Raw genomic sequence first — 25,007 nt, 5'->3', positions numbered from 1 at the left:
CATTATTTTGATTTGTATCACCATGGATTTAGTTTTGACTGTTTTTAAATTTTTTTTTAAGATTATATTTATTTGACAGAGCACAAGTAGGGGGAGTAGCAGGCAGAGGGAGAGGGAGAAGCAGGCTCCTCACTGAGCAGAGAGACCAGTGTGGGGTGGGGCTCGATCCCAGGACTCTGGGATCATGACCTGAGCCAAAGACGGACTCTTAACTGAATGAGCCACCCAGGCGCCTCTGTTCTTAAATTTCATATAAATGGAAACATATAGTATATAATGTTTTGTGTCTAGCTTCTTTTTTTTTTTTTAAGATTATTTATTTATTTGACAGAGACACAGCGAGAGAGGGAACACAAGCAGGGGGAGTGGGAGAGGGAGAAGCAGGCTTCCCACCGAGCAGGGAGCCCGATGCGGGACTCCATCCCAGGACCCTGGGATTGTGACCTGAGCCGTAGGCAGATGCTTAATGACTGAGCCACCCAGGCGCCCCTTGTGTCTAGCTTCTTAAACTAATGATTATGAGATTTATCCATGTTGTGTGCATCAAAAGTTACTATTTTTTTTATTGCTGGGTAGTGTTCTATTGTATGGATATACGGCAGTTTATTCGTATTCTTGTTAATGGGAATTTGGATGATTTCCAGTAAGTTTGGCTCTTATGAATAAAGTTGCTGTAAACATTTTTAAACATGTTAAAAAGAGTTTTTAAACGCATTTAACATTTTTTAAAGCTTTTTTTTGGCTTAGTTGTATAGACTATAGTGAGGAGAGCATTATTCTAATAGATCTTTTTTTTTTTTAAAGATTTTATTTATTTATTTGAGAGAGAGAGAATGAGAGATAGAGAGCACGAGAGGGAAGAGGGTCAGAGGGAGAAGTGGACTCCCTGCCGAGCAGGGAGCCCGTTGCGGGACTCGATCCCAGGACTCCAGGATCATGACCTGAGCCGAAGGCAGTCGCTCAACCAACTGAGCCACCCAGGCGCCCCTTATTCTAATAGATCTTTGACGGTATTCTATTAAATCGTTAATTAAGTGGATTTAACTCCACCCCAAATGTGTGTTTCAACATTATACTTTATTAAGGTGTAGTTAATGTGATCTTCATATTAATGCAAAGAAAAATGAACTTGAAGTTTTATTTCATTGCATGGTAAATGAAAACAATGACTTAATCTGTATTTTTCTAAAGATTCATTTATTTATTTGAGAGAGAGAGAGAGAGAGGGAGAGGGCAAGCATGGGGAGGGGCAGAAGGAGAGGGAGAGAAATCCTCCAGTAGACTCCCTGCTGAGCGTGGAGCCCGCTATGGGGCCTGGACCCAGGACCCTGAGATCACAACCTGAGCCGAAATCAAGAGTCAGATGCTTAACTGACTGAGCCACCCAGGCACTCCTTTAATCTCTGTATTTTATCAGTTGTTAATTTTTCCCTCTTGTCTCCATATCTGTATTTTATCAGTTAATTTTTCCCTCTTTTTTATTGTGGTAAAATATACATAACATAGAACCTGCCATTTTAATCATTTTTAAGTGTACAAACCAGTGGTATTAAGTCCATTCACATTGCTGCACAACCATCACCACTATTCTCAAAGTTATTTTTATTATTATTTATTTATTTATTTATTTATTTTTTAAAGAGAAAGCCAGGGTGGGGGGTGGGTAGGGAAGGAGGGAGAGGGTAAGAGACCTTAAGCAGGCTCCATGCCCAGCACGGAGCCCAACAAGGGGCTCGATCTCACGACCCTGAGATCATGACCTGAGCCGAAATCAAGAGTCAGGGATACTTAACCGACTGAATCACTCAGGCATCTGTCAAAGTTATTTTTAAAAAGCAATGTAAGGGACGCCTGGGTGGCTCAGTGGGTTATAAGCATCTGCTTTCAGCTCAGGTCATGATCCTAGGGTCCTGGGCTGGAGTCCTGCATCTGGCTCTTTGCTCAGCAGGGAGCCTGCTTCTCCCTCGGCCTGCCACTCCCCCCTGCTTGTGCTCTCACAAGCTCTCTCTCTGACAAATAAATAAAATCTTAAAAAAAAATACATAAAAAAGCAATGTAAATGAGACTTTAAGTGGACCCAAATGCATTAAAGTTTCAGAAGTTGAGGTAACTTTGAAACTTTGTTTTTGTTGCCACTGCAGTTTTTTTTTTTTTTTTAAGATTTTATTTATTTGACAGAGAGAGAGACACAGCGAGAGAGGGAACACAAGCAGGGGGAGTGGGAGAGGGAGAGGGAGAAGCAGGCTTCCCCCGGAGCAGGAAGCCTGATGCGGGGCTTGATCCCAGGACCCTGGGATCATGACGTGAGCCAAAGGCAGACGCTTAACGACTGAGCCACCCAGGCGCCCCTGCAGTTTTTAAAAATATTTTCTTTTATGGCAGAGGAAACCCGGGTAGAGAAAGCTTTAACCCAGGCTACAAGGCCTCTTCCCTCATTGTTATGATTTGGTGATGTCAAAAAGAGAAACTCTACAGTTGGAAATATTTTCATAGTATAAACCCAGGCCTTTGGGAAACCACAGGTTAATGAAAAACTTACGCTATTTTTCAAAAAGTATGAATTCCACATTTTCACTTAATTTCACATTTATATTCTCAACAGTATTCTGCTAAAGACCTCTCTGTAAAGCTTACTTTGCTGATTTGCTTTTTCTAGACAGATATTTCTCTGTTCTCTGGGAGTATAACTCAGGTTGGAAGTCCTGTTGGCAGTGCAATGAACCTAATTCCTGAAGATGGCCTTCCTCCCATTCTCATATCCACTGGTGTGAAAGGAGGTATGTGGACTTACATATTTAAACAAGGATAGTAATTGCAGGATGCCGGATATTGTCTTCTAATTAAGGGAAAGAGAGAGAATTCGAATTCGAATGATAACCACCTTTTTCTTCTCCAACAGAGAAAACAAGTACTCAGTGCCATGAAAATAATTGTTGCTGTTACTGATAGTTTTAGAGTAGATATTTATGTTTTTATATTATAAGGTCATTTCATTTGTTCGAAGGACATTATTTTAATTATAGTATAAATGTAGTTCATTGACACTTTTTTCTTTATATTTCAAAGCACATAATACTCTGAAGAGTTGCTTATGGTTCTAGGATTTGGCCCACCTGATTGAACAGTCAGGACATTAACCTAACTTTTTGTTTTGCAGTATATTATACATTCAGAAATGTACATATAATAAATGGAGAGCACTGAACGTAAATAGCAATTTTATTGTTAAAATTTTTAGTGAGTTCTGGTGAGAAGGAAAATGACTATCCAATCAAAAGAATGCTTATCTTTATGTGAAAGTTTGTTGTTGATAGATGCAAATCAGCATCTAGTTAGTACATTTTTAGGAGATGGTTTGTCAGTAATCTTTCCACAGTTTTATCCTAGTCTTTTACCTGGTCTCCTTGCCTTCAGTCTTTCTCTCCTTTATTTTATCTTCCATGTTGTTGCCAATCGTCTTTTTAAACATAGCTATTACCGTATATTGCTCTGACTTAGAAACATTCAGTATAAGTTAATTACTTTAGCATACAATGTTCCTTATAACTTTATCTCAACTTATCTTTCTAACTTTATTTCCAGCCAGTACCCCAGTACTTTATGCACACTACAGATCGTTTACTGTTTTCTGAATATTCACTTTCCAAACTTCCATGTTTTTTCTTATGCTGTGGAATAGTCAGGAGAGAATGGGCTGCAAAACTGGACAAACCTGGGTTTTAATCCTAGTACCCTTATTTTGAGCTGTGACCCAGTGGGCAGGTTATTTATCCTCCCTGAATCTTTTTCCTAATCTCAAGTAACTACACCTACTTAAAAGTCACTGTGAATATTGAATCAGATTTCATACCTGAAAGTATGTAGCAAGAACAGTGTCTGGGACAAATTAGACGTGTAATTAATACTTTCCTTATCTTCCTTTCCTCTGCCTAGACTACCCTTGTATACTGTAGACTCCTTGAAGAACTCAACCTTTCAAAATCCAGATTAATGAAAAGCTCCTCTCTGAATCCTTACCAATGCTGCTCTGTAGTAGTGTTTTACATCATCTCTGAATATAAATTCATTTTTTTCTTTTATTTATTTACTTTAGAGAGAGAGAGCACATGTGCAGGCATTAGCAGGAGGAGGAGCAGAGGAGGAGGGAGAGGGAGGAGACAGGCTCGAGTAGATTCCATGCTGAACACGGAGCCCAACATGGAACTCAATCTCACATCATGACCTGAGCCAAAATCAAGAGTTGGAGACTTAACTGACTGAGCCACCCAGGTGCCCCTGAATAGAAATTTTTATAGACCTTTACTGTATTAACACTTTTCTTACTGTAATTTAGGTATTTTATAGGTCTGATTCTTTCACTTAGACCATGCATTTCTTTAGTCTTAATTCATGCTCTTTCCTTCTCCTACCATGGTGCTGGGTCTGTTGCGAGCTCTCAGCAGTGTTGGCTGAAAGTGTCAGACTGTGCTGAAAGTATCAGACTATAAAATCCAGCCATGTCCCAGATAGTTCAACTATGAACTTTCATGTAAGTTAAGCGTTCTTTTGATTATATAATCTTTTCTACTTTACTAAGATCCCCTAAAAATATTCTTTTTTTAATAAAGTTACTACTTAGGTTCAAATTTTGGTTATTTTAATGAGTCTTAGATTTAACTTACAAGAAGTTAAATTGGCCTATTCTCTTGTTTAAATAAGATTCCATTTTCATTAAATCTAATTATCAAAACCTCTCCTACTAAGAAACAACAACTGTTTATACTTACTTAAGTCATATTACTATCTCTTGCCCAGAATTTTGCAGTTTTGTATTTCAGTGGAATAACTTCATACAAATATTTTCTTTTTAAAAGTGACTTAGTATTTTTCTTTTCAATAAATACTTTCATTGGTAGAGTAGACATTTCCCCTTACATCCAAAAAATAGTTTTTTGGTTTCTTTTGGTTATTATCCATGATTTTGACCTCAAGCTGGGAAGACTACCATCATTCAGAATGGCATGATTGAATATCACATACTGTGCTTTCAGGAATTAAATGGGAAAGGTTCTGTGCAGGGTCTCAAGTGTTAACTTGTCCATGTTTAGAATCTGTTGTGTGATTTAGTGGTGCTTTGGTGATTGATATATGCGCTGAACTCTTGACTTAGAGGAAGTGTCTCATGAAACCAGTCACTTATGATAGTTTTAGTTTATTTTCTGGGTACATTTTTGTAAAGTTTAGTTTTTTAATGGTAAAAAAAAATCTCAACAGTACAAAAGAATATAGAATAAAAAGTAGGATTCTCTTCCACCTCAAATCCTCAGCATCCTTTCAGAGGTCAGTAGTGTATTATCACTTTCTTGTATATCATAGATTATTTTAAATGTTGGTCTTAGAACATGTAATATGTGAAATTCTTGTTATGATAGTTGGAGAATTTTTGTTAAAGAGCTGTCTTTATTTTTCTTTTTCAAGTTTTTATTTAAATTCTAGTTAACCTATATGATAAGATTGGTTTCAGGTGTAGAATTTAGTGATTCATCACTTACAGACAACACCTAGTGCTTATCACAAGTGCCATCCTTAATACCCATCACCCATTTAGCCCATCCCCCTCCCCATCAACCCTCAGTTTGTTCTCTATATATAAAGTTAAGAGTCTCTTATGGTTTGCTTCCCTCTCTCTCTCTTTTTTCCTTCCCCTGTATTCATCTTTTGTTTCTTAAATGCCACGTAAGTGAAACTATGGTGTTTGTCTTTCTCTGGCTGACTTATTTCACTTAGCATAATACATTCTAGCTCCATTCAAGTCATTGCAAATGGCAAGATTTCTTTCTTTGTGATGGCTAATATTTCATTATATATATATGCCACCTCTTCTTTATCCATTCATCAGTTGATGGACATTTGAGCTCTTTTCATAGTTCGGCTATTGTTGATAATGCCGCTATAAACAGTGGGGTACATGTGCTAAATGGGTGTCTCTAGATTATGGCATAAGTCAGTTTGTGGAGAAGTCTATGTATAGGATAACCATGTTCTCATCCAGACTGGACTGGGTCACTTTTGAGAATGAAAGGGGAACTATTAGCATTACACTGAGACAGCAGTATAAACCTATGTTCACCCTATCTGTAAATCAAGTGCTTAACTCTTTCTTGTGAATAATCAGCCCATTCCTCCATCAGATTTTTCTTGATTTGTCCCTTTAACTAATCTTTTGCATTGTTTTCTTCCCTTACAGACTATGCTGTGGAAGAGAAACCATCACAGATTTCAGTAATGCAGCAATTAGAGGATGGTGGTCCTGACCCACTTGTATTTGTTTTAAATGCAAATTTGTTGTCGATGGTTAAAATTGTAAATTGTAAGTTAGAAATTTGTTTTTTAAAATTAAAATGAGATACTTTACTGACTCATAGATAATAAGTAAAGCTTTCAAATTCATTACACACAGCATTTTTATATGGATGGAGCCACATCTTACTAAAAACTGGGTACCAAAGAAATTGGTTTGTATAAAATAACATATCCCAGAGGACAACTATGGGACTAACTGAAACTCTTATGAGATAGGTGAATTCTCCATGGAGGAAAGCCAAACAAAACTTCCTGAGATGGATGTGCTAAATCACAACTCATCACCAGAGTAGTTGGAGGTAGACAGATTATCTAGGAGGGTCAAATAATTTACATGCTAGATTTATTTTTTCTTTTTCTTTTTCTTTTTTTTTAGCTTTTCAGTGTTTTTAATGGACATAGGTAGAAATTGTTCAACAACTCCTTAGAGAATCTCCGCATTTTATTTATTTATTTATTTTTTTAAAAAATTTTATGTTATGTTAGTCACCATACATTACATCATTATTTTTTGTTCCATGATTCATTGTTTGCATATAACACCCAGTGCTCCATTTGATACATGCCCTCCTTAATACCCATCACCGGCCTAACCCATCCCCCCACCCCCTCCCCTCTAGAACCCTCAGTTTGTTTCTCAGAGTCCATAGTCTCTCATGGTTCGGCTCCACCTCCGATTCCCCTCCTTCATTTTTCCCTTCCTACTATTTTTTTTTTTAATATATAATGTCTTATTTGTTTCAGAGGTACAGGTCTGTGATTCATCAGTCTCACACAATTCACAGCACTCACCATTACATGCTAGATTTAAATCTCAGAAACCTTAATCATTTGCAAACCTTTATTTGAGAGAAGGGTTAGTTAGCTAACATATAGTAAAACTTCAGTACATCATAAGTTAAGATTCAGAAGAGACTTCTTAATTCTTGGGGCTAGCTTCTGGGCATCAGAATGAGTAAGAGGACAGTAAATTAGAATCTTAATTCCAGGATGGTGTTGGAAAACAGAAAATGCATTTATCCTGGATGAATGTCAATAGGCAGAGTTTTGGAGAGAAGCACTGGGGAACTGTCTTCTAATTCCCACTGGGTACTTATTTTAAGTTGACCTCGGAGACCAGAAACACCTATGTGCCACTTCCTTTGAGGTTCTGTATTAAAGAGTGCAGGCTCTGGTTTACTTGTTAATTGTACCCTTGTATATTTGGCCAGTTATTAATGCTTGCCCCCTTTCCTTCTAGGATTAAGTTTTAAAATAATTTATGAAATTTCTATTTACCCTATCTAGTTTATAAGTTACACTTAGAAAATAGCTAACCCAGAATTCCTGAAGTGTACACCATCTTAATACAGTTGTATTGGGTGCTTCCTGTTTAGGTATATAAAGTAACAATTCCCAAAGTGAAAGAAAGGGTACTTTTATTAGTTTTGATTTACATTGTGATATCTATATATTTGAATCTTATTTCCTTTGGGGATCCTATTATGTATGGAGTACAAATGATAAAATTGTCAAAGATTGAACATTATTTTTAACTACATATGGCTTGTGCTGTTGGGACTCTACAGTGCCTAAAGGTGAAGAAGTGGAAGTAAATAGTCCAGAAAAGCCATTCCTTCACCACTTTTTACAGGATGAAACCAAGTAAAATCATGTTGCTCTTTATCTAGAATTTTCTCCCAAAAAGGACTATAATTTAAAAAGCTAGAATCTTGGGGCACCTGACTGGCTCAGGCAGTAGAGCATGTAACTCTTTATTGATCTCAGGATTGTAGAGTTCAAGCCACATGTTGGGTATAGAGATTACTTAAAAATAAAATCTTTAAAAAAAACAAAATAAAAAGCTAGAGTCTTTCAGTCACAGATGAAATTTAAAAAGTGTATTTAGCCCACAGCCTGAATCCAAAGCTATAATACTGGCTTTTGTTGTTTCTACATAAGTAATTTTTTTCTCTTGGTAAAGTGAACTTATTTATTTATTTATTTATTTAGTGAATTTTTTAAAAATACAGGTGGGATATATTCTTTAATCATTATAGCCCTAGGATACCTAGTTTTATTTAATTTATTTTTAATCAAATGTTTTCTTTTAATAATAAGAGTTAAAAGTTGTAAGCGCATTTTCTTTGACTATTACTTCTTTTATTTCCTTTCCCATTGTTTTTCTAAGTATCCGTTTAAGCCAGAGGCATTCTTATGTTTTATTTTCTACAATAGTTCTTTGGCTCAGTTAATTTATAGTTCACAGTTGAATTGTACAGATTCAATATAACCGATTTTGTTCTTTGCTGTATTTTAACAGATTTCTGTGCATTTTTTAAAGGTAAGGATTGAGAAGAATGTCTTTATTTTTATATTTTTATTCCATTCATAGATGTGAACAGGAAGTGCTGGTGTTTCACAACCAAGGGAATGCATGCAGTGGGTCAGTCTGAGATAGTCATTCTTCTACAGTGTTTACCGGATGAAAAGTGTTTGCCGAAGGATATCTTTAATCATTTTGTGCAGCTTTATCGGGATGCTCTGGCAGGTGGGAATGCTTTATGACTTAGTCTGCACCCTTTATAAGACAATAAAAATTTGGGGGGGCGTCTGGGTGGCTCACTTGGTTAAGCGTCCAACTCTTGACTTAAGCTCAGGTCTTGATCTCATGAGTTCAAGCCCAACACTGGGCTCCAAGCTGGAGTGTGAGCCTACTTTAAAAAAAAAAAAAAAAAGATGAGGGGTGCCTGGGTCGATCAGTTGGTTAAGTGTGTGCCTTCTGCTCGTGTTGTGTTCCTGGGGTCCTGGGATCAAGTCCTGCATTGCATCGGGCTCCTTGCTCGGCAGGGAGCTTGCTTCTCCCTCTCCCTCTACCTTCCCTCTGCTTGTGCTCTCTCTCTCTCTCTCTCTCTCAAATAAATAAATAAAATCTCAAAAAAAAAAAGATAAAAATTTTTGGACTCAGATGCCAAATAATAGTTATAAATTTGGAAGCCTGGCATTGGACTTTGGTATCAGCGACAAGTTAGAACTTGCTAAGTCTTAAGGAAATATAAATTTTAGTACTTTACCTGGTGTGGTTGGAATCAAAGTTGTAAGATAATCCATTGACCATGATGTAAGAATATTTTTCTTTGAGTGGCTTAGGGGTCATGATATTGGTACCTGGTAGAAGGAAGCATAATCATAACTTAATACTTGTTTCTTCAGCTAACAATATCTGTATAATCATAATGTAAATATTCTTTATTTAATTTTCAGATTTAAAAAAAACCACTGGCATAGGCAACTTCATTATGGTTTCAAAATAAATTATAAATATTGTTAGCCCTACCAATGTAAAAGTAAATGCATAGCTACTGGAAAAGACTAAGGATAACTAATAAAAAGACATACTATTATAAGCTGAGAAGGAAGAAATATATTTATGTGTATTATTTGGCATTAAAAAGTTAATCTCCTCTGATTTAACAGAGGAGGTAAGAAGTGGTGTAGTTGAGCTAAATTCTCATTATCATAACAGGAAGTAAAAAAACAATATCTGTGGTTGGCGAATAGGGAAAGAGTAGTATAATAACTACAACAAATGAATAATAGAAGAGATCGTCTCTGAGGAACAAGCCTTGGAAAGGGGAGTGAGGTTGACGAGGGTATTAAAATTATTTTCATGTATTACATGGTGATATTTTATAAATATATTAAAACCATAAATTAGGGGTGCCTGGGTGGCTCAGCTGGTTAAGTGGCTGCCTTCGGCTCAGGTCATGATCCCAGGGTCCTGGGATCGAGTCCCTCATCGGGCTCCTTGCTACTCGGGGAGCCTGCTTCTCTTTTTCCCACTCCTCCTGCTTGTTCTTGCTCTCTGTCTCTCTCTCCCTCTCTCTCCCTGACAAATAAAAATCTTTAAAAAAAAAAAACCCATAAATTATACTTTCCAAATGCAGTAATTCCCCTTGTGGGATTCTATGCCAAAAAAAATTATCTAAATTGTAAAATATACTTTGTACATGAAAGTGTTTATTGCAGCATTGCTTTAACACAAAAATTTAGAGGTAATCTAAATGCTCAGCTATAGGTGAAAGGTTTAAAACTGTATTATTACTGATTAGATGGATGCATCTTTTTTAGAACATTCGTTAGCCATCAAAAGTAATATTTATGAATAGAATGTAACAACACAGAAAATGCTCTTGAATTAAGTATAAAAACAGGATATAAAATTGCATCTTTAGTGTGATTATAGCTTATCCATAAAAGATTATACCTTTATGTCTTAGTCTCTGTGATAATTTAGGTGTTATATTACATAAGGACAAGACAATACATCAACAACTGACCACATACCTATCTATGAAGTATACTTTGGTATTTACTGTGTCAATTCCAAAATGTATGGGGTTAATATGAAGTCATTTAGAACCTTCAGGCCATATAATACTCAGGACCTAAATTTATTTCCAGAAATGACCTGAAACACTTGCTTTTCTCCTCAATTTATATGTATTCACATATAAGTACTATAAACAGAGAAATGGCATTGGGGGTCCAAGCAATTGTATATTCATCTGGGTTTTGAGAGGGAATTAGGAGCTAAAAAGTGTGGGAGGTTCATGAAAGTATTGTTCAGGGGTCCATCCTTTATTGTGTAGGCAATGAGGAACAATTGAAAAAAATGAGTGACAGAATCAGATTTGCATTTTAGAAAGATGACTTCAGAAGCAATATGAAAATGGATAAAATCTGTGTATATGGTGGCAGGTAAGAGTTAAGAAGCAGTAACAGTGGGTAAACAAAATATTATAGTAGATAAGCACTAGAATACTACTCAAGAATAAAAAACAAATTGCTGATATATACAATAACATGGATGAATATCACAGACATTGTGCTGAACAAAAGAAGCCAGGCACAAAAAAGTACATATTACGTGATTCCATTTACATGATTCTCCAGAACAGGCAAAATGAGTCTGTGGTGATAGAAATTAGATCACTATTTGCCTGGGGTGAGTTGGGTTTGCAGATGTTGCAACTGACTTCAGAGGTGCCCTGGGAGCTTTCTGGGATTATTATAAATATTTTATATAGGATAGGGATAGGGATTACATGAATGTTTACATTTGTCAAAACTATATTGAACTGTATACTTAAAATCTCTGGGTTTTATTGCATGAAATTATACCCCAATAAGATTGACTTAAACATTTTTTTGTTGAGATATAATTGACATGTAACATTAGTTTCAGATGTAAAATATAATGATTTGGTATTTGTATTTACTGTGTAATGATCACAGTAAGTTTAGTTAACATCCATTTTCACACATAGTCAGTTTTTTTCTTGCTGATGAAAACTTCTAAGATCTCTCTTAGCAGCTTTCAAATATATAATACAGTATTGTTAACTATAGTTCCCATGCTGTACATACATCCTCAGTGCTAATTTATTTATAACTGGAACTTTGTACCTTTTGACCTCTTTCACTGATTTTACCCACCCTCTCAACCCCCATCCTTCCCCACCAATCTGTTCTCTGCATCTAGGAGTCCTATGGTTTTTTGTTTGTTTTTTAGATTCTACATATAAATGTGAGATCATATGTTATTTGTCTTTCTCTGACCTCAGTATTTTACTTAAAATAATGCCATCAAGTTCCATCCATGTTGTTGCAAATGACAGAATTTTCTTTTTTTAATGGCTGAATAATATTCCATTTTATACACACACACACACACACACACACACACACACACACCACATTTTCTTTATCCATTCATCTGTTGATGGACACTTAAATTGTTTCCATGTCTTGGCTATTGTAAATGATGTTATAATGAACATGGGGGTGTGTTTTCATTCTCTTCAGATAAATACCCATAGTGGAATTGCTGAATCATATGGCAGTTGTGTTTGTTATATTTATTTATTTTTTTAAAGATTTTATTTATTTTAGATAGTGTGATGAGTGGGGGGAGAGGCAGAGAGAGAAGGAGAGAGAGAGAATTCCAAGTGGACTCCATGGAGTGTGGGGCTCAATCCCAGGAACCTGAGGTCATGACCTGAGCCAAAATCAGGAGTCAGACGCTCGACTGACTGAGCCCCCGAGGCGCCCCAGTTCTGTTTTTTATTTTTGAGGAACCTCCATACTGTTTTCCTTAGTGACTGCACCAATTTATATTCCCAGCAGTGGTGCAAGAGGGTCACTTTTCTCTACCTCCTCACCAACACTTTGTTATTTTAAAATTGATTTTTTTAAAAAAGCTATTGTCAGGATCCAGCAAGAAATTAAATTATCAGGGTTTAATAAAGTAATTAAGTAATATCAGTGGGAACAAAGAATATTGAGAAGAAATAAAAGACAGTGATGTTTCAGTTCAATAGGATTTGGTAACTAACTGGATGTGAGGGGTGAAAAGAGGCAAGTGGCTTCCGATTTCTGACTTGGACATCTGAGTGGACTTTGTTCTTACTCATCGAGATGATAAATAGAAGAAGAACAGATTTGGCAGAGGAGCAGGAGATTGGTTCTTTGTCCAGTGTTAAATTTGAAATATTGACAACAGATAGTGATATGTAAATGGACAGTGAATATATGGGTATGGACTTCAGGAAGTAGGTCTGAGATTGGGAGACCTAGCATTTATGTGATTGTTGAGACAATGGTTATGAATGGGATAAGTCAGTGAGAGGAGACTAGATGTGAATGGAACTCTGAGAAATACCAACAAGGAAAGGCTGTGAATCATTGCATGAGTCATTAAAATATATGTTTACGATAAGTGGTTACTCACTTTTCAGAATTATCCTTATATATCAGTAGAATTCATTTTGAACTATCAAATTAAAATGCAAAAATTCTACAACAAAATTACTTTGAACTGATAGTAATGGTGATAGTCTGAGGTCAGACTATAACCCATGTAAGCTGTTTTAAATATTATCTATAATATAGATGGAGGGCATGTGCATATATATCTGAGTAAAAAGCATTTCAAAGGCATAAACAAGTGAGCCATAAGAGTCTCTCCTCAAGTAGGAATCATTTCACAGCTCATAAAATACTGGGACTAGGAGGTATCTTAGATCATCTGGTACAAACTCTTTGTTTTTTAGATGAGGAAAATGAGAGGTGTTAAAGACTTATCTAAATCACAGACCTAGATGGTGGCAGAATTAGGACTAAGGCTCCCAGACCAGTATAGTCTTTACTTCTATGTGTATATATTAATAGTAGAGCAGTTTTAAAAAACAGGTATGCATAATATCTGTCATGCCTGTTTTATTAAGAATCCTGCTTTTAGATCAAGGTAGTAACTTGATAGATAATTTCACCATGTTTTTTTAAATAAGTGGAAACATCTTTTAAGTGTTCTGAAATGATCCTAGTATTTTTCCTCTTCTGTGTAGCACATTGTGTGGAATCGCAAATTCTGTCTTAAATTTCCTGAATGTGAAAGCCTATTTGAAAAGTCTGTCACTTGTGTGGTGGTTACTTTGCCATAAATTACTCGAAAACCCTTAGAAGCCCTTGAATGAATTTCCTTTATAATTTCATATGAGTTTTTAATCTAAACTACATGTATTTAATAATAACGTGTGTGTGTGTATCCATATATGTTTATTTAGCATCTGTAAATTTGTCATACATAGTTGCTTATGTTTTCCACAGTGAGAGGGAAATTTACATTTTGTGAATAATAACATCCTGAGAGTTTTAGGATGCCTTCTGGTTATTATAGTGCCATGGGAGATTCTGGATTGTATACTGTTTCTTGCCATTTCTCCTCCCTTCCTCCATGTCTTGTACTTTTTTTTTTCCAGACAAACATCAGAACATGGATTTGAATGAAATGAGAATTGTATCTACCAGATTATTTTTTCTGGAGTTAATCTCTGGTTGTTTTCCTCTCTTATTCAAAAATCTTCATGGGTTTTGTATTGCCTTTAGAATAAAACATGTACTCTGGCATTCAGTACTCTATGTAATCTGATCCTATTTTCTAGTCTCATTTCCACTAGTAGTCTCCCAAACTAAACATTTCTCGGTTCTTTGTATACTCTGATGATTTATTTCATTACCCATGATTGTGGTTCCTCACCATCACCATCTATTTTGTACTATCCCAACTATCTGAATCCTATCAGTTGCCTTAAGTCTTATTCAAAGATGACTTTCTCCACGAACTGTTCCCTAATAATCCTCCCAGATAGAAGTAATCTCTTCCTCTAAACTTTATCTTTAAAAAATTGTTTGGTATATATAAAAGCATGTAAATATGTATATTTTAATAATTATGCAAATTATAAAGCATAGCAACAAAATAACCACCCATAAACAAAATACTCAACTTGGGAAATAAAAATGACCAACCCACTGAAGCACTGATCAATGACCAATCCTGATTATATCTTCCTTCCAAACTTCCCCAGCCTTTAGGCAGCCACTGACTTCAGTCTTGTGTTACAGTTTTCTTGCTTTTCTCTGTAATTTTATCACAAATGTTTTGCATCACTAAGGATTATAATGCATTGTGTTATGCATGTTTTTAGACTTTATACAAATGGTATCACACTGTATATATTTTATGTAGTTTGCTTTTTTCATTCCTCCATATGTTTCTGACATTTGTAAGCTCTAGTGTTTCAGTTCATTCATTTTCAGCTACTGTTTTATACCTATTATATAACTTTACCACAGTTTATTAATTCTGATGAATAATTTGCTGTTCTTACCAGTTTGTTATTCAGACATGTTCTTTAAAAGTTTTGTACATGAACACTTAGGAGTAGAATTGTTGGTTTGTAGGGTATGGATATCTTCGACTTTATTAGATGATGTCAAACTATTGCCCAGAGTAATTTATGAGTTTATATCTATGTGTCCCCATCCCCAGTGTATAAGAGTTACCAACATTTGATATTATCAGAGTTTTAATTTTTGCTAATCTGGTGGATAGAAAATAGTATCTCAGTATCATTTGCATTTCACTAATTATTAATGAGGCTGAGCATATATTTATTGGCTATACATATTTTGTCTTCTGTGACAAATATGTCCCCGCTCATCTCTTTCACCCATGTTTCTATAATATTAGTATTCTCTTGGGGATTCCTTTAATTATTTTTTTTTAACATACATTCTCAATTATGACCTTTTTCTAACAGTTAAGTTATTCAGTATGTATTAGTTTTCTATTGATGTATTTCTAAGCGACAAACTTAGTAGCTTGAAATAACACACATTTATTATCTCACGATTTCCATGGGTTAGGAGTCCAGGCACAGCTTAGATGAATCTTCTGCTAACCGTGCCTCAAGGTGTCAGCTGTGGTGAGGTTTCTCATTTGGAGCTCAGGGTCCTCAGGTTGTTGGCAGAGTTCATTTCCTTGCAAATCCCCATTTTCTTGATCTCTGTTGGCTTTGGGAGCCTGCAGTTCCATGGCTTCCTGGCTCCATGGATAGTTTACAACAATGATGTTTCCTTTCTTCCAGGTCAGCAGAAGTATGTCTCTGCTTTGAATCTCTTACCCCTAGACCTAGATTTATCAGCCCATGCTGATAATCTCCCCACTGATTAACTCCAAGCCCATTGATTAATAACCTAACCTTGGGGGTACATTCCATTATGTTCATAGGTGCTGCCATCGCTCAAGGAGAGGGCATTAAACAAGGCATATATACCAGGAGGCAGACAGAATTCTGCCTCCCACACAGGATTTTTATCCTCCTAAGCATGACACAGACCTACAACATACTTTATTCATCTGGTACCTTTACCAGTCTTACTGTTGTTGCCTGTAGTTTGTTTTGTCTTTTGTTGTAGAAGAAAAATATGTTTTTATTTATATTTAATTATCAATTCAGTATTCATTGTTAGTATCAAAGATCACTATCATTATTCAGTTCAATCAAAATTACTAAATTTGCCATTATATTTTCTCCATATCTTGTTTTAGTATCTTGTGTTTCCATTTGGGTTTGCTTTTCTTGCTGAAATACTTCTTTTTATTAGTTCTCTTAGCGAATCTTTCTGTTTGGTAAACTCCATTAGCCTTTGTATATCTGAAATTTTTTTATTTTGCCATCCCTTTTGAATAATTCATTGGTTACAAAATTCTAGGTTAACAGATTTTTTCCCCTCCCTTTCCTCTCTGTTCGCTCAATCCTTACTTTCTTCCTTTTACCTCCCCTTAGCAAGTACTTTGAAGATATGACTCCATTGTCTTTTGGCATCTTCAGTCTAGTTTTGTTTTGTTTTTTTTTCTTTTTTCGCTCTTGGACTTTTAGGATTTTCTTTTTATCCTTAATTTTGCGCAAGTCTGTTACTAAAGTTCTCTGAGTTTTTGTAGTCAGGTTTATTGAGGTATAATTTATATACAGTAATATTCACCTTTTCCAACATATAGTTTAGTGAGTGTAGATGAACAGATACAGTCAGGTAGCCACCACCAAAATCAGCATAAACAATATTTCCATCATCTCTAAACCTTGCTTCATGTCCCTTTGTATTTAATCCCCTCCCCTTAACTTCTGCTCCTGGCAACTATCAATTTGATTTCTTTCCCTGTGGTTTGGTATTTTCCAGAAGGTTTTATAAGTGGAATCACACATTTGTATTTGGCTTAATTCATTTAGCATAATGCTTTCGAGATTCATCCATATGATTGGATGTATGTATGTATTGTAGTTTATACATTTACCTGCAATGTATGAAAAGTTCCAATTAGTCTGGATCCTTGCCAGCACTTGATACTGCCTTTTTAATTTTTTTTTTTTTTTTGCTTTTCTGATGAGTGTGTTGTAGCATCTCATTGTAATTTTAATTTGCATTTCCCTAATGATTAATGATATTGAGCATCGTTTCATATGCTTACTTACCGTCTGTAGCTCTTCTTTTGCCCATTTAAAAACTGAGTTTTCTTAATGAGTTTTTAGTACTTTATAAATTTTGGATACAAGTCCTTTATCGGATAGTGCATTTTGCAAATTATATTCCAGTGCATGGCTTGTCTTTTCATTTTCTTAACTGTCTTTCAAAGAGTATAAGTTTTAAATTTTGATGAAGTCCAGTTTATCAGTTTTTCTTTTATAGTTTATACTTTAGTTTCCTAAGAAATCTTTACCTTAACCCAAAGTCACAAAAATTTTTCCTGTATTTTTTTTTCTGGAAGTTTTATAGTTGTAGCTCTTACATATAGATCTAAGTTCATTTTGAGTTAATATTTGCACAGGGAGTGAGGTGTTGGGAAGTAAGAATTTCCTATTCTCTTCATGATTCTTCTAGTTGACCTAAAACTCAACTTGACATGAGACAGATTAACAGGAGAAAATCAAATTTAATTCATACATGTAGGGGATCCATACAGACATGGAAATTCCAAAGACAGGCAAGGTGAGGTATATATGTCATTCTGAATTAAGGAGAAGGGGGTGGTAGGGGTCTGTGACTTCAGAGGGAAGTAATACAATTCAGAGGAAGATGAAAAAGAGTAAATGTTTCAAATGTTTTCTGGGCCATCCAGAAACAATGTGACATAGACAGGCCTGGGTAGGTTCCTCTAAGTCTGCCATACTTAGTTCATAGTATAATGTAGTTATATTATAGATAGCTCTCTTCCCAGACCAGGTCCTTTATTTAAATTTTTTATAGGCAGTTCTGTGGGAGGTAAGAGCTTTTCCTGAATCTGCTGGGTTTTAATAGCTTTTTAACTCAAAATAATCTTCATGCCAAAGTGGCCCGTGTGAGGGGCAGCCTGCCCTTGGCCCCTACAGAAGTAAGGCTCAAAAGTTTTTTTTTTTTTTTTTTGCTTATGGATTCCAATTGTTCAGCACAATTTGTTAAAAAGACTATCCTTTGCCATTGAATTACCTTGATATTGTTTTTGAGTATTAGTTTGTATAGTGTGTATAGGTCTCTTTCTCTATAATTCCATTGATCTATATGTGTACATATATGGGGATTTAGTTTTATTTTTGCTGCCTAGTGCCAAAAGTGTACTTTTGATCTGAAAACACATTTCCCTCCTTTAATTTGGAAAATTCTTGGTTGTTATCTCTTTGACTATTACTTCTCTTTCATTCCCAACATTGTCTTCTTTTGGAACTCCTTTTACATGTTGGAAGCTTTGAAATCAATCTTGATCTCTGAACTGTTGTTTTGGGTAATTTTTCTTTGCCTTTTATGCTGGATCCTAGGGTACAATCTCTCCAAAAAACTCATTAATTTAAGAAGAATATTAATGTGAATTGGTTAATAGTTACATGGGCATAACAAGGTTTACACTTATTAATTTTCAGCTTTTAGATTTAACTTTGGAACAAGGCAAGAAGACAATTAAAATTATAAACACAGAATGTAAATATTAACCTTGCAAGTGAAATCATTTTTATCTTTGAAAAATGCTTTTTGTTCCCTTTCAGTCATTTGCAACTTTATGTTTGCAGACATGTTTATCTTTTTTCAGCTGTTCTTTGGGCATCCTAAATCTAATTCTTGTGAATTGCGAGCGTATTTGTGTAGCATAGTGATGGGTATAAAGGCCCAATTGAAGCTGCTTTAAACCTTCTGGAGACTTCCCACTACAATTAGAATAAACTCCAAATGCCTTTGGCCAACAAGATCCTGTATGATTTAGTCCCTAAGGATTTCTTGACCTTATCTCTTACTACTCCTTAGTTTGCTTTAGCTACACTGATCACCTTTGTGACCTTTGAACCCATCAAACTCATTTCTAACTCTTGGCTTTTGTACTTACTGTTACTAGACTTGGAATACTATTCTTTGCAGATCTTAGCTGGTTGGTATCTTCTCTCTTCATTCAGGTCTGTTCTCAAATATTTCTGCCTCAAAGGATTTTTCCCTGACCTCTTAGCTAAAGAAGCATTCTGTCCCCTTTTCCCACCGGTTACCTTCCTCGTTTTATTTTCTTCAAAACATTTATCACTAACTTTACTAACTGATGTTGTTAATTTGTCTTCCTCCTTTAGAATATAACTCTGTGAGGGCAAGATTTATCTGTTTGGCTCAACTCAGTATACCAGCCTTTAGAACAAATAGTCTGGCACATTGGAGAAGCTTAATAAAAAGAACCTGTGGATTGAAGGAATCAATAAATTGATATGATGTCACTAGGAGGTATTTTGTTTGTCATTTTGTGGAAAAGTACCTGGAGGAAAGGAGTCCAGAGAGAACACTTGTATTAATAAAAATGCTGTGCTTATTATTCCTGACTTCTTGTTCCCATTGGGACTTGGAAATAAGAGTAAATTCTATTGAGGTCAACCTGAGAGTGTTTCTGAGGCCCCAGTGTCTCTGGTCCTTGAGAAAGAAATACCGTGGGTCACTCATGCAGATTACTTGGGAAGTTTCTATAATTTCATATCTTTGAAAAAACATTTTTTTAACTATTTCTATTTGTCACCTACTCTGCCTTATTTTGTATCTTTAAATTGTGGTCACCTGGGTTAACCCAGATGAACTTTTGGTTAATTTATATTTCTTATATAGATTTTTCAAAAGGCAAAGTAAATTTAAGGTACTATATTATGTGTACATTATTAATAAACTGATCGTTTTTAATTTTATTTTTATTAATTTATGTCACTAATAAAATTATAGGCCTCAAATACAATGGAGTTTGATTTTTTATTTTTTAATGTAGAGGTTTATCTCAGTCTAAGAATATAGGTGCATAATCACTATTAGGAAAAAATGTATTTAGATATTTTTAAACCACCATCTCTTGCCAATTTTCTATCCCCTCCAAGTATGTAGAAGAAAAATTGTAGGTGGATTAGAGGAGGGGGGAAAAAAGAGATTTTAAAATAGTAGTCTCTCAAAGAATATAAAAATTGGTAAGATATTTCTTAAAAAATGATAGGTATCCTATAAATATTTGTGGAATGACTGGGAGTCTGTCAAGTTTTGTGCATCTTAGAAAATATTTTACTAATATGTGTATCTCTATCTCTTTTTTGGACCAGTATCTAACAGTATATATCATGTGGTAAATGTGTGATTGATCAATGTCCAGTAATTGATTCAGATTTTAGTGACTTGCTATTATTTATCATGGCCATAAAAATTACATTGCTTATAATCTTTAGTAGTTCTGAAGCACGTCACTTTTTTATCTGTAAAATAAAAGAAAATGTTTCCTAGCCAGTGTGTTTCCAGGGAAGGAGGAACTTCATTGGTGTTTTCATCGTAATTTTCTTGCATTGCTTTTCCAGTTAAAGATGTTATATCATGGTTTGGATTTTTAGTCTCTTTACAATTGTGAATCTTTTTGGTAAATTAAATTTATTTTGTATCTTTCTATGAGCAAAGGAGCCATGGTATTGCTGCTTTGCAAAGTAATTTTTCAACCAATGAGAAAGTAATATGGAATTATTTATGAAGAGGTGATTTGAGACTAATATCTATATTTATTTATTTTAAAAGATTTATTTGAGAGAGCCGCGAGTGTGCACGCTCAGGGTGGAGCAGAGGGAGAAGGAGAGAGAGTCTTAAGCTGATTCCCTGCTAAGCGTGGAGCTTGATGTGGGGCTTAATCTCACAGCCCTGAGATCACGACCTGAACCAATACCCAGAGTCAGATGCTTAATGGACTGCACCACCCAGTTGCCCCTCTAGTATTTATTGAGCACTCACTACATGCTAGGCTGTATTCATTGTTTTATGTGCAGTATTTCTTCTCGACTACAACTCTGTGATTCATACTGTTCTTGTCCCCATTTTACATATGAGGAAACTGAGAGGCACCAAGGGCCTAAGTAACTTGCCAAAGATCAAACACATAGTTGATTAGTGGCTGAACCCAGATTTGAATTCAGCTGTATCTTCTCTAAATCCCATGTTTTAAAAAAGCTGTAAACTGCCTCTTAAACTTTTTGAAGTTAATGGTAAATCTCACAGATGCTCTAAACTGAGGAAATGACCTTTTATGACGTACTCATGCTTAACTGCAGTTTACTGTATTATAAAGAACAAGTGACTATCTAAATTCTTTTGATAGTTTGAGGTTTAGTTATATGTTAATATTCATGAATATTAATATTTCTTGAACCATTTGGGAATTGTTCCATTTGAGTTAGTTGTGGGGATAAACATGATTTGAAACAAAAGGAAGCTGTTGTTGCATAGATATTAAGTTGTATTTGTTTTTTTTTTAAAGATTTTATTTATTTATTTGACAGAGACACAGCAAGAGAGGGAACACAAGCAGGGGGAGTGGGAGAGGGAGAAGCAGGCCTCCCGTGGAGCGGGGAGCCCAACGTGGGGCTGGATCCTAGGACGTTGGGATCACGACCTGAGCTGAAGGCAGACGCCCAATGACTGAGCCACCCAGGCGCCCCTTAAGTTGTATTTGAATTGAATTTAAAGATGGCTATAAGTGCTTTGAAGAACAAAGTTAAAATTCCAAATTTAAGATGGAAAATTGCAAACTATTATATATACGTATATATTTTAAAGACAGTATGATATATGGAAAGACTAGGAGATTGAAAGATCTGCTTTCTAGATCTTATTTTGCTGCTTATTTTACCTGTGTCTTTTGAGAGTCACTTCACCTCTACTCCTAACCTTCAATTTCTCCACCTGTAAAGTAAAAATCCCAAAATTCAGGGAAATGATACCTGCTCTGTTAACCTAGCGGCACTGATCTGATGATTATCTGATCAAGGTCATGTAAAATTGCTTTGTAAGCTATTGATACAAAACTTTTGACATACTTGCCAGGTCATTTAAGCTCAGAAGCAAGAATCAGTATCTATTTTATTTATATGGATTCTATAATGGTCTTGGGGCATATAGAATTAATTCAGTGGATTCATTGTATCGAATGTTCCCATAAAGAAGTACCTGTATAAACAAATACATAGCAGACTTTATGAGTTCAAGAGCCCCAGATTAAATTTTCAGTGAAAGTTTGTCTTTGTCAAATGTTCACACCCAGTGTTTTATTTTTGCCAGTATCTACACCTGTGGAATGCTACTTGTTTGTAGATGAGATGGTACATAACAGTCTGTACTAAATCACTCACTAGGATTGATAGAGATTTACCTTAAAAAAATTTTTTTAAAGAAAGTAGATGCTTACAGGATAACATATTTTATAATATAAAGGGGCATAGTGTGGAATCTGAGTGTGATTGAGACAGGGAGGAGGAGGATGTTACGTGGTAGAAGCAAAAGGGTACTATCTGTGGAAAAATAACCAGTAATAATCCATACATAATCCAGTCTCTAATAGGGAAATCCCCAAAGGGATAAGGAATGATTGCCTTGAGTACCAAGCCAACATTGTTTTCATCTTTGAGTTGTATGCACTAGGGCAGTCTTATGAAACATAAACATTGGGGCGCTTGGGTGGCTCAGTCGGTTGAGCGTCTGCCTTTGGCTCGGGTCATGATCCCAGGGTCCTGGGATTGGTCCTGCGTTGGGTTCCTTGCTCAGCTGGGAGCCTGTTTCTCCCTCTGCCTGCCTCTCCCCCTGCTTGTGCTCTCTGTCAAATAAATAAATAAAATCTTTTAAAAAAAACCCATAAACATTATGCTCTCACTAGAACTTTAGAGGAATGATATTGTATAATCTCCATTATGGATGGAAAAAATACCTTTCATCTCTTTTACCTCCCATTCTTCTCCTCCCCCAGGTTAAAAGATGAAAATTTATACAAACCTTACTCTAAAATCTTTGATAAAGCAAAGAAAATCCTATAATATTTGGCTGATCATTATATGTATATATACATTATAACAATAGTAGTTGCAAGTTTTTGAGAACACATTGTGTGCCATGTGCTGTTAGGCATTTTGCATAAATTCACATTTATTCTTCACAGCAGGTCTGAAATTTATAATTTCCCCCTATTTTATACAGATATTGAAGCTTGCAGAAGTCAAATAACTTGCCCCCAAATCACATAATAGTGATTGAACTAGTATTCAAACCCATACCTCTGTGACTCTACAATCTGTGATTTTTTTTCCCCCCAAAATACCATACTGCTTCCTGGATATGGGGACTTTTTTTTGTTTTTATAGATCTGGCCCAGCAGTTCAGATGTGTAGCCAGATTTGATTAATCCTGAGGCAAGAGGACTGCCCCAAATGTATTGCAGATCATAATGTTCAGGTGAACATGGCTCTCAGCCACAGAGCTTCTCTGAGTTTTGTGGGGAATTGTTCCCTTCACTTGTGGACCCTACTATCAACATAGCTTCCTACTTCACTTAAAGAATCTGTGACCCATCACTGAGCTGTTCTGTGAACAGACTCTAGTTTTCCAGGAAAGTAAGCATTAAGTTTGCTGATGAGGATTTCTGCATTTGCTGTTATTTCTTTGAGAAATATCGGAGGAAGCTTACACATGTCTAGGGAACCTATCTACCATTATGGGACAGCTCTTCTTCTTTTGTAATTCTGAACTGAGGAAAATGTCTTCTAATGAAAGGCTGATTTGTCACTGTTTCATTTAAAAAATTTTGAATTAGAAAGTGCTTAGTCAAGAGCTTTCGCAGCTAAAAGAGAAAAACTAATATGAATTTAAATAAACCCTACGTTATGTTTCATATTTGTCTCACCCACAACTACAAACATAAATCCTATGATACTACCTTCTCTGTAAATTTTCTAACCTCACTGTCTCATACATAACTGTACTTATTGTCTTAATTCATTATGTTCATGAGTTGACTTTATTCACCGAATGAGATTGTAAGCTCTGCGAGAGCAGGTACCTAGTAGTAACATTTTTTCATGACTTTTGAGGCAGTAATTCTTACCCTGAGACCTCTAAAGTAATTCATACAGTAGAGCTGTCTAATCTAAGGAAGGCATCAACATTTTTGGTTTTTAACTAGGTGGACTTCTACAGTGTAATAATACAAGCTATTTCAGGCTCACCAGAGGCCCTGATAAAATTGGAAAACAAATTTTCATTTAATAAATACCTTTATTTTAAAAAACAACTTCATAAACATGTCTTTCATAGTGAAAGTTTGGGAGTTAAGTGTTCGGCCGTGTCTGGCCCAATGTTAAGTATGATTACTAAGAATATGATTGATTTATTGATAGAGAATAATTAATGAACTTTTTGTTTTAGGAAATGTTGTGGGCAACTTGGGACATTCCTTCTTCAGTCAGAGTTTCCTTGGCAGTAAAGAACATGGTGGATTCTTATATGTGACGTCTACCTACCAGTCACTGCAAGACCTAGTACTCCCAACCCCACCTTACTTGTTTGGGATTCTCATCCAGAAATGGGAAACTCCTTGGGCTAAAGTGTTTCCCATCCGGCTAATGTTGAGACTTGGAGCTGAATATCGACGTAAGTAGTAAAATAGCTTCTTCCATGCTATATGACCAAGACATGATGGCTAAATAAAGGCCTGATATACTCAGACCCCCTCCCCACCAGTGATATAATCCAGCAGAAGTCTTTTGAACTAGCTAAGCTAAATTTGCCCATTGTCTTTACTTATTTTAGCTTTAATGGTAAGTACTAAAAATCTCAAATTAGGAAGTTAGTGATTATTCAGTACCTTGTAAACTTACTAGTTTTATACTTCATTGATAAATAAAAGTTCATCTTCAGAAAAATGTATTGGAATTTAACAAGTAACTTTTTACAGTATCTGTAGTGAACATTTTTTTGCTATTTTGTTGGAAAATAGTTAT

General features: G+C 35.5%; 1 protein-coding gene across 2 annotated transcripts in view; it reads left to right on the top strand.

Annotated features, from left to right (window-relative positions):
- The window catches only part of ZFYVE9 (zinc finger FYVE-type containing 9), a 180,384-nt gene that overhangs the window by 118,064 nt on the left and 37,313 nt on the right, over positions 1 to 25,007 (top strand). For both annotated transcript variants that reach the window (XM_025871611.2, XM_025871610.2), the window contains 4 exons: positions 2,657 to 2,777; positions 6,227 to 6,349; positions 8,717 to 8,872; positions 24,433 to 24,657. In XM_025871611.2, coding sequence (XP_025727396.1) covers positions 2,657 to 2,777; positions 6,227 to 6,349; positions 8,717 to 8,872; positions 24,433 to 24,657 — 625 coding nt within the window. The remainder of the gene's footprint in view (positions 1 to 2,656; positions 2,778 to 6,226; positions 6,350 to 8,716; positions 8,873 to 24,432; positions 24,658 to 25,007) is intronic.

The sequence above is a fragment of the Callorhinus ursinus genome, unplaced genomic scaffold (assembly GCF_003265705.2).
Source record: "Callorhinus ursinus isolate GAN/ISIS: 27379988/994484 unplaced genomic scaffold, GSC_fseal_2.0 scaffold9, whole genome shotgun sequence".
Lineage (NCBI taxonomy): Eukaryota > Metazoa > Chordata > Mammalia > Carnivora > Otariidae > Callorhinus > Callorhinus ursinus.
This window is presented reverse-complemented; position numbering and strand designations above follow the sequence as displayed.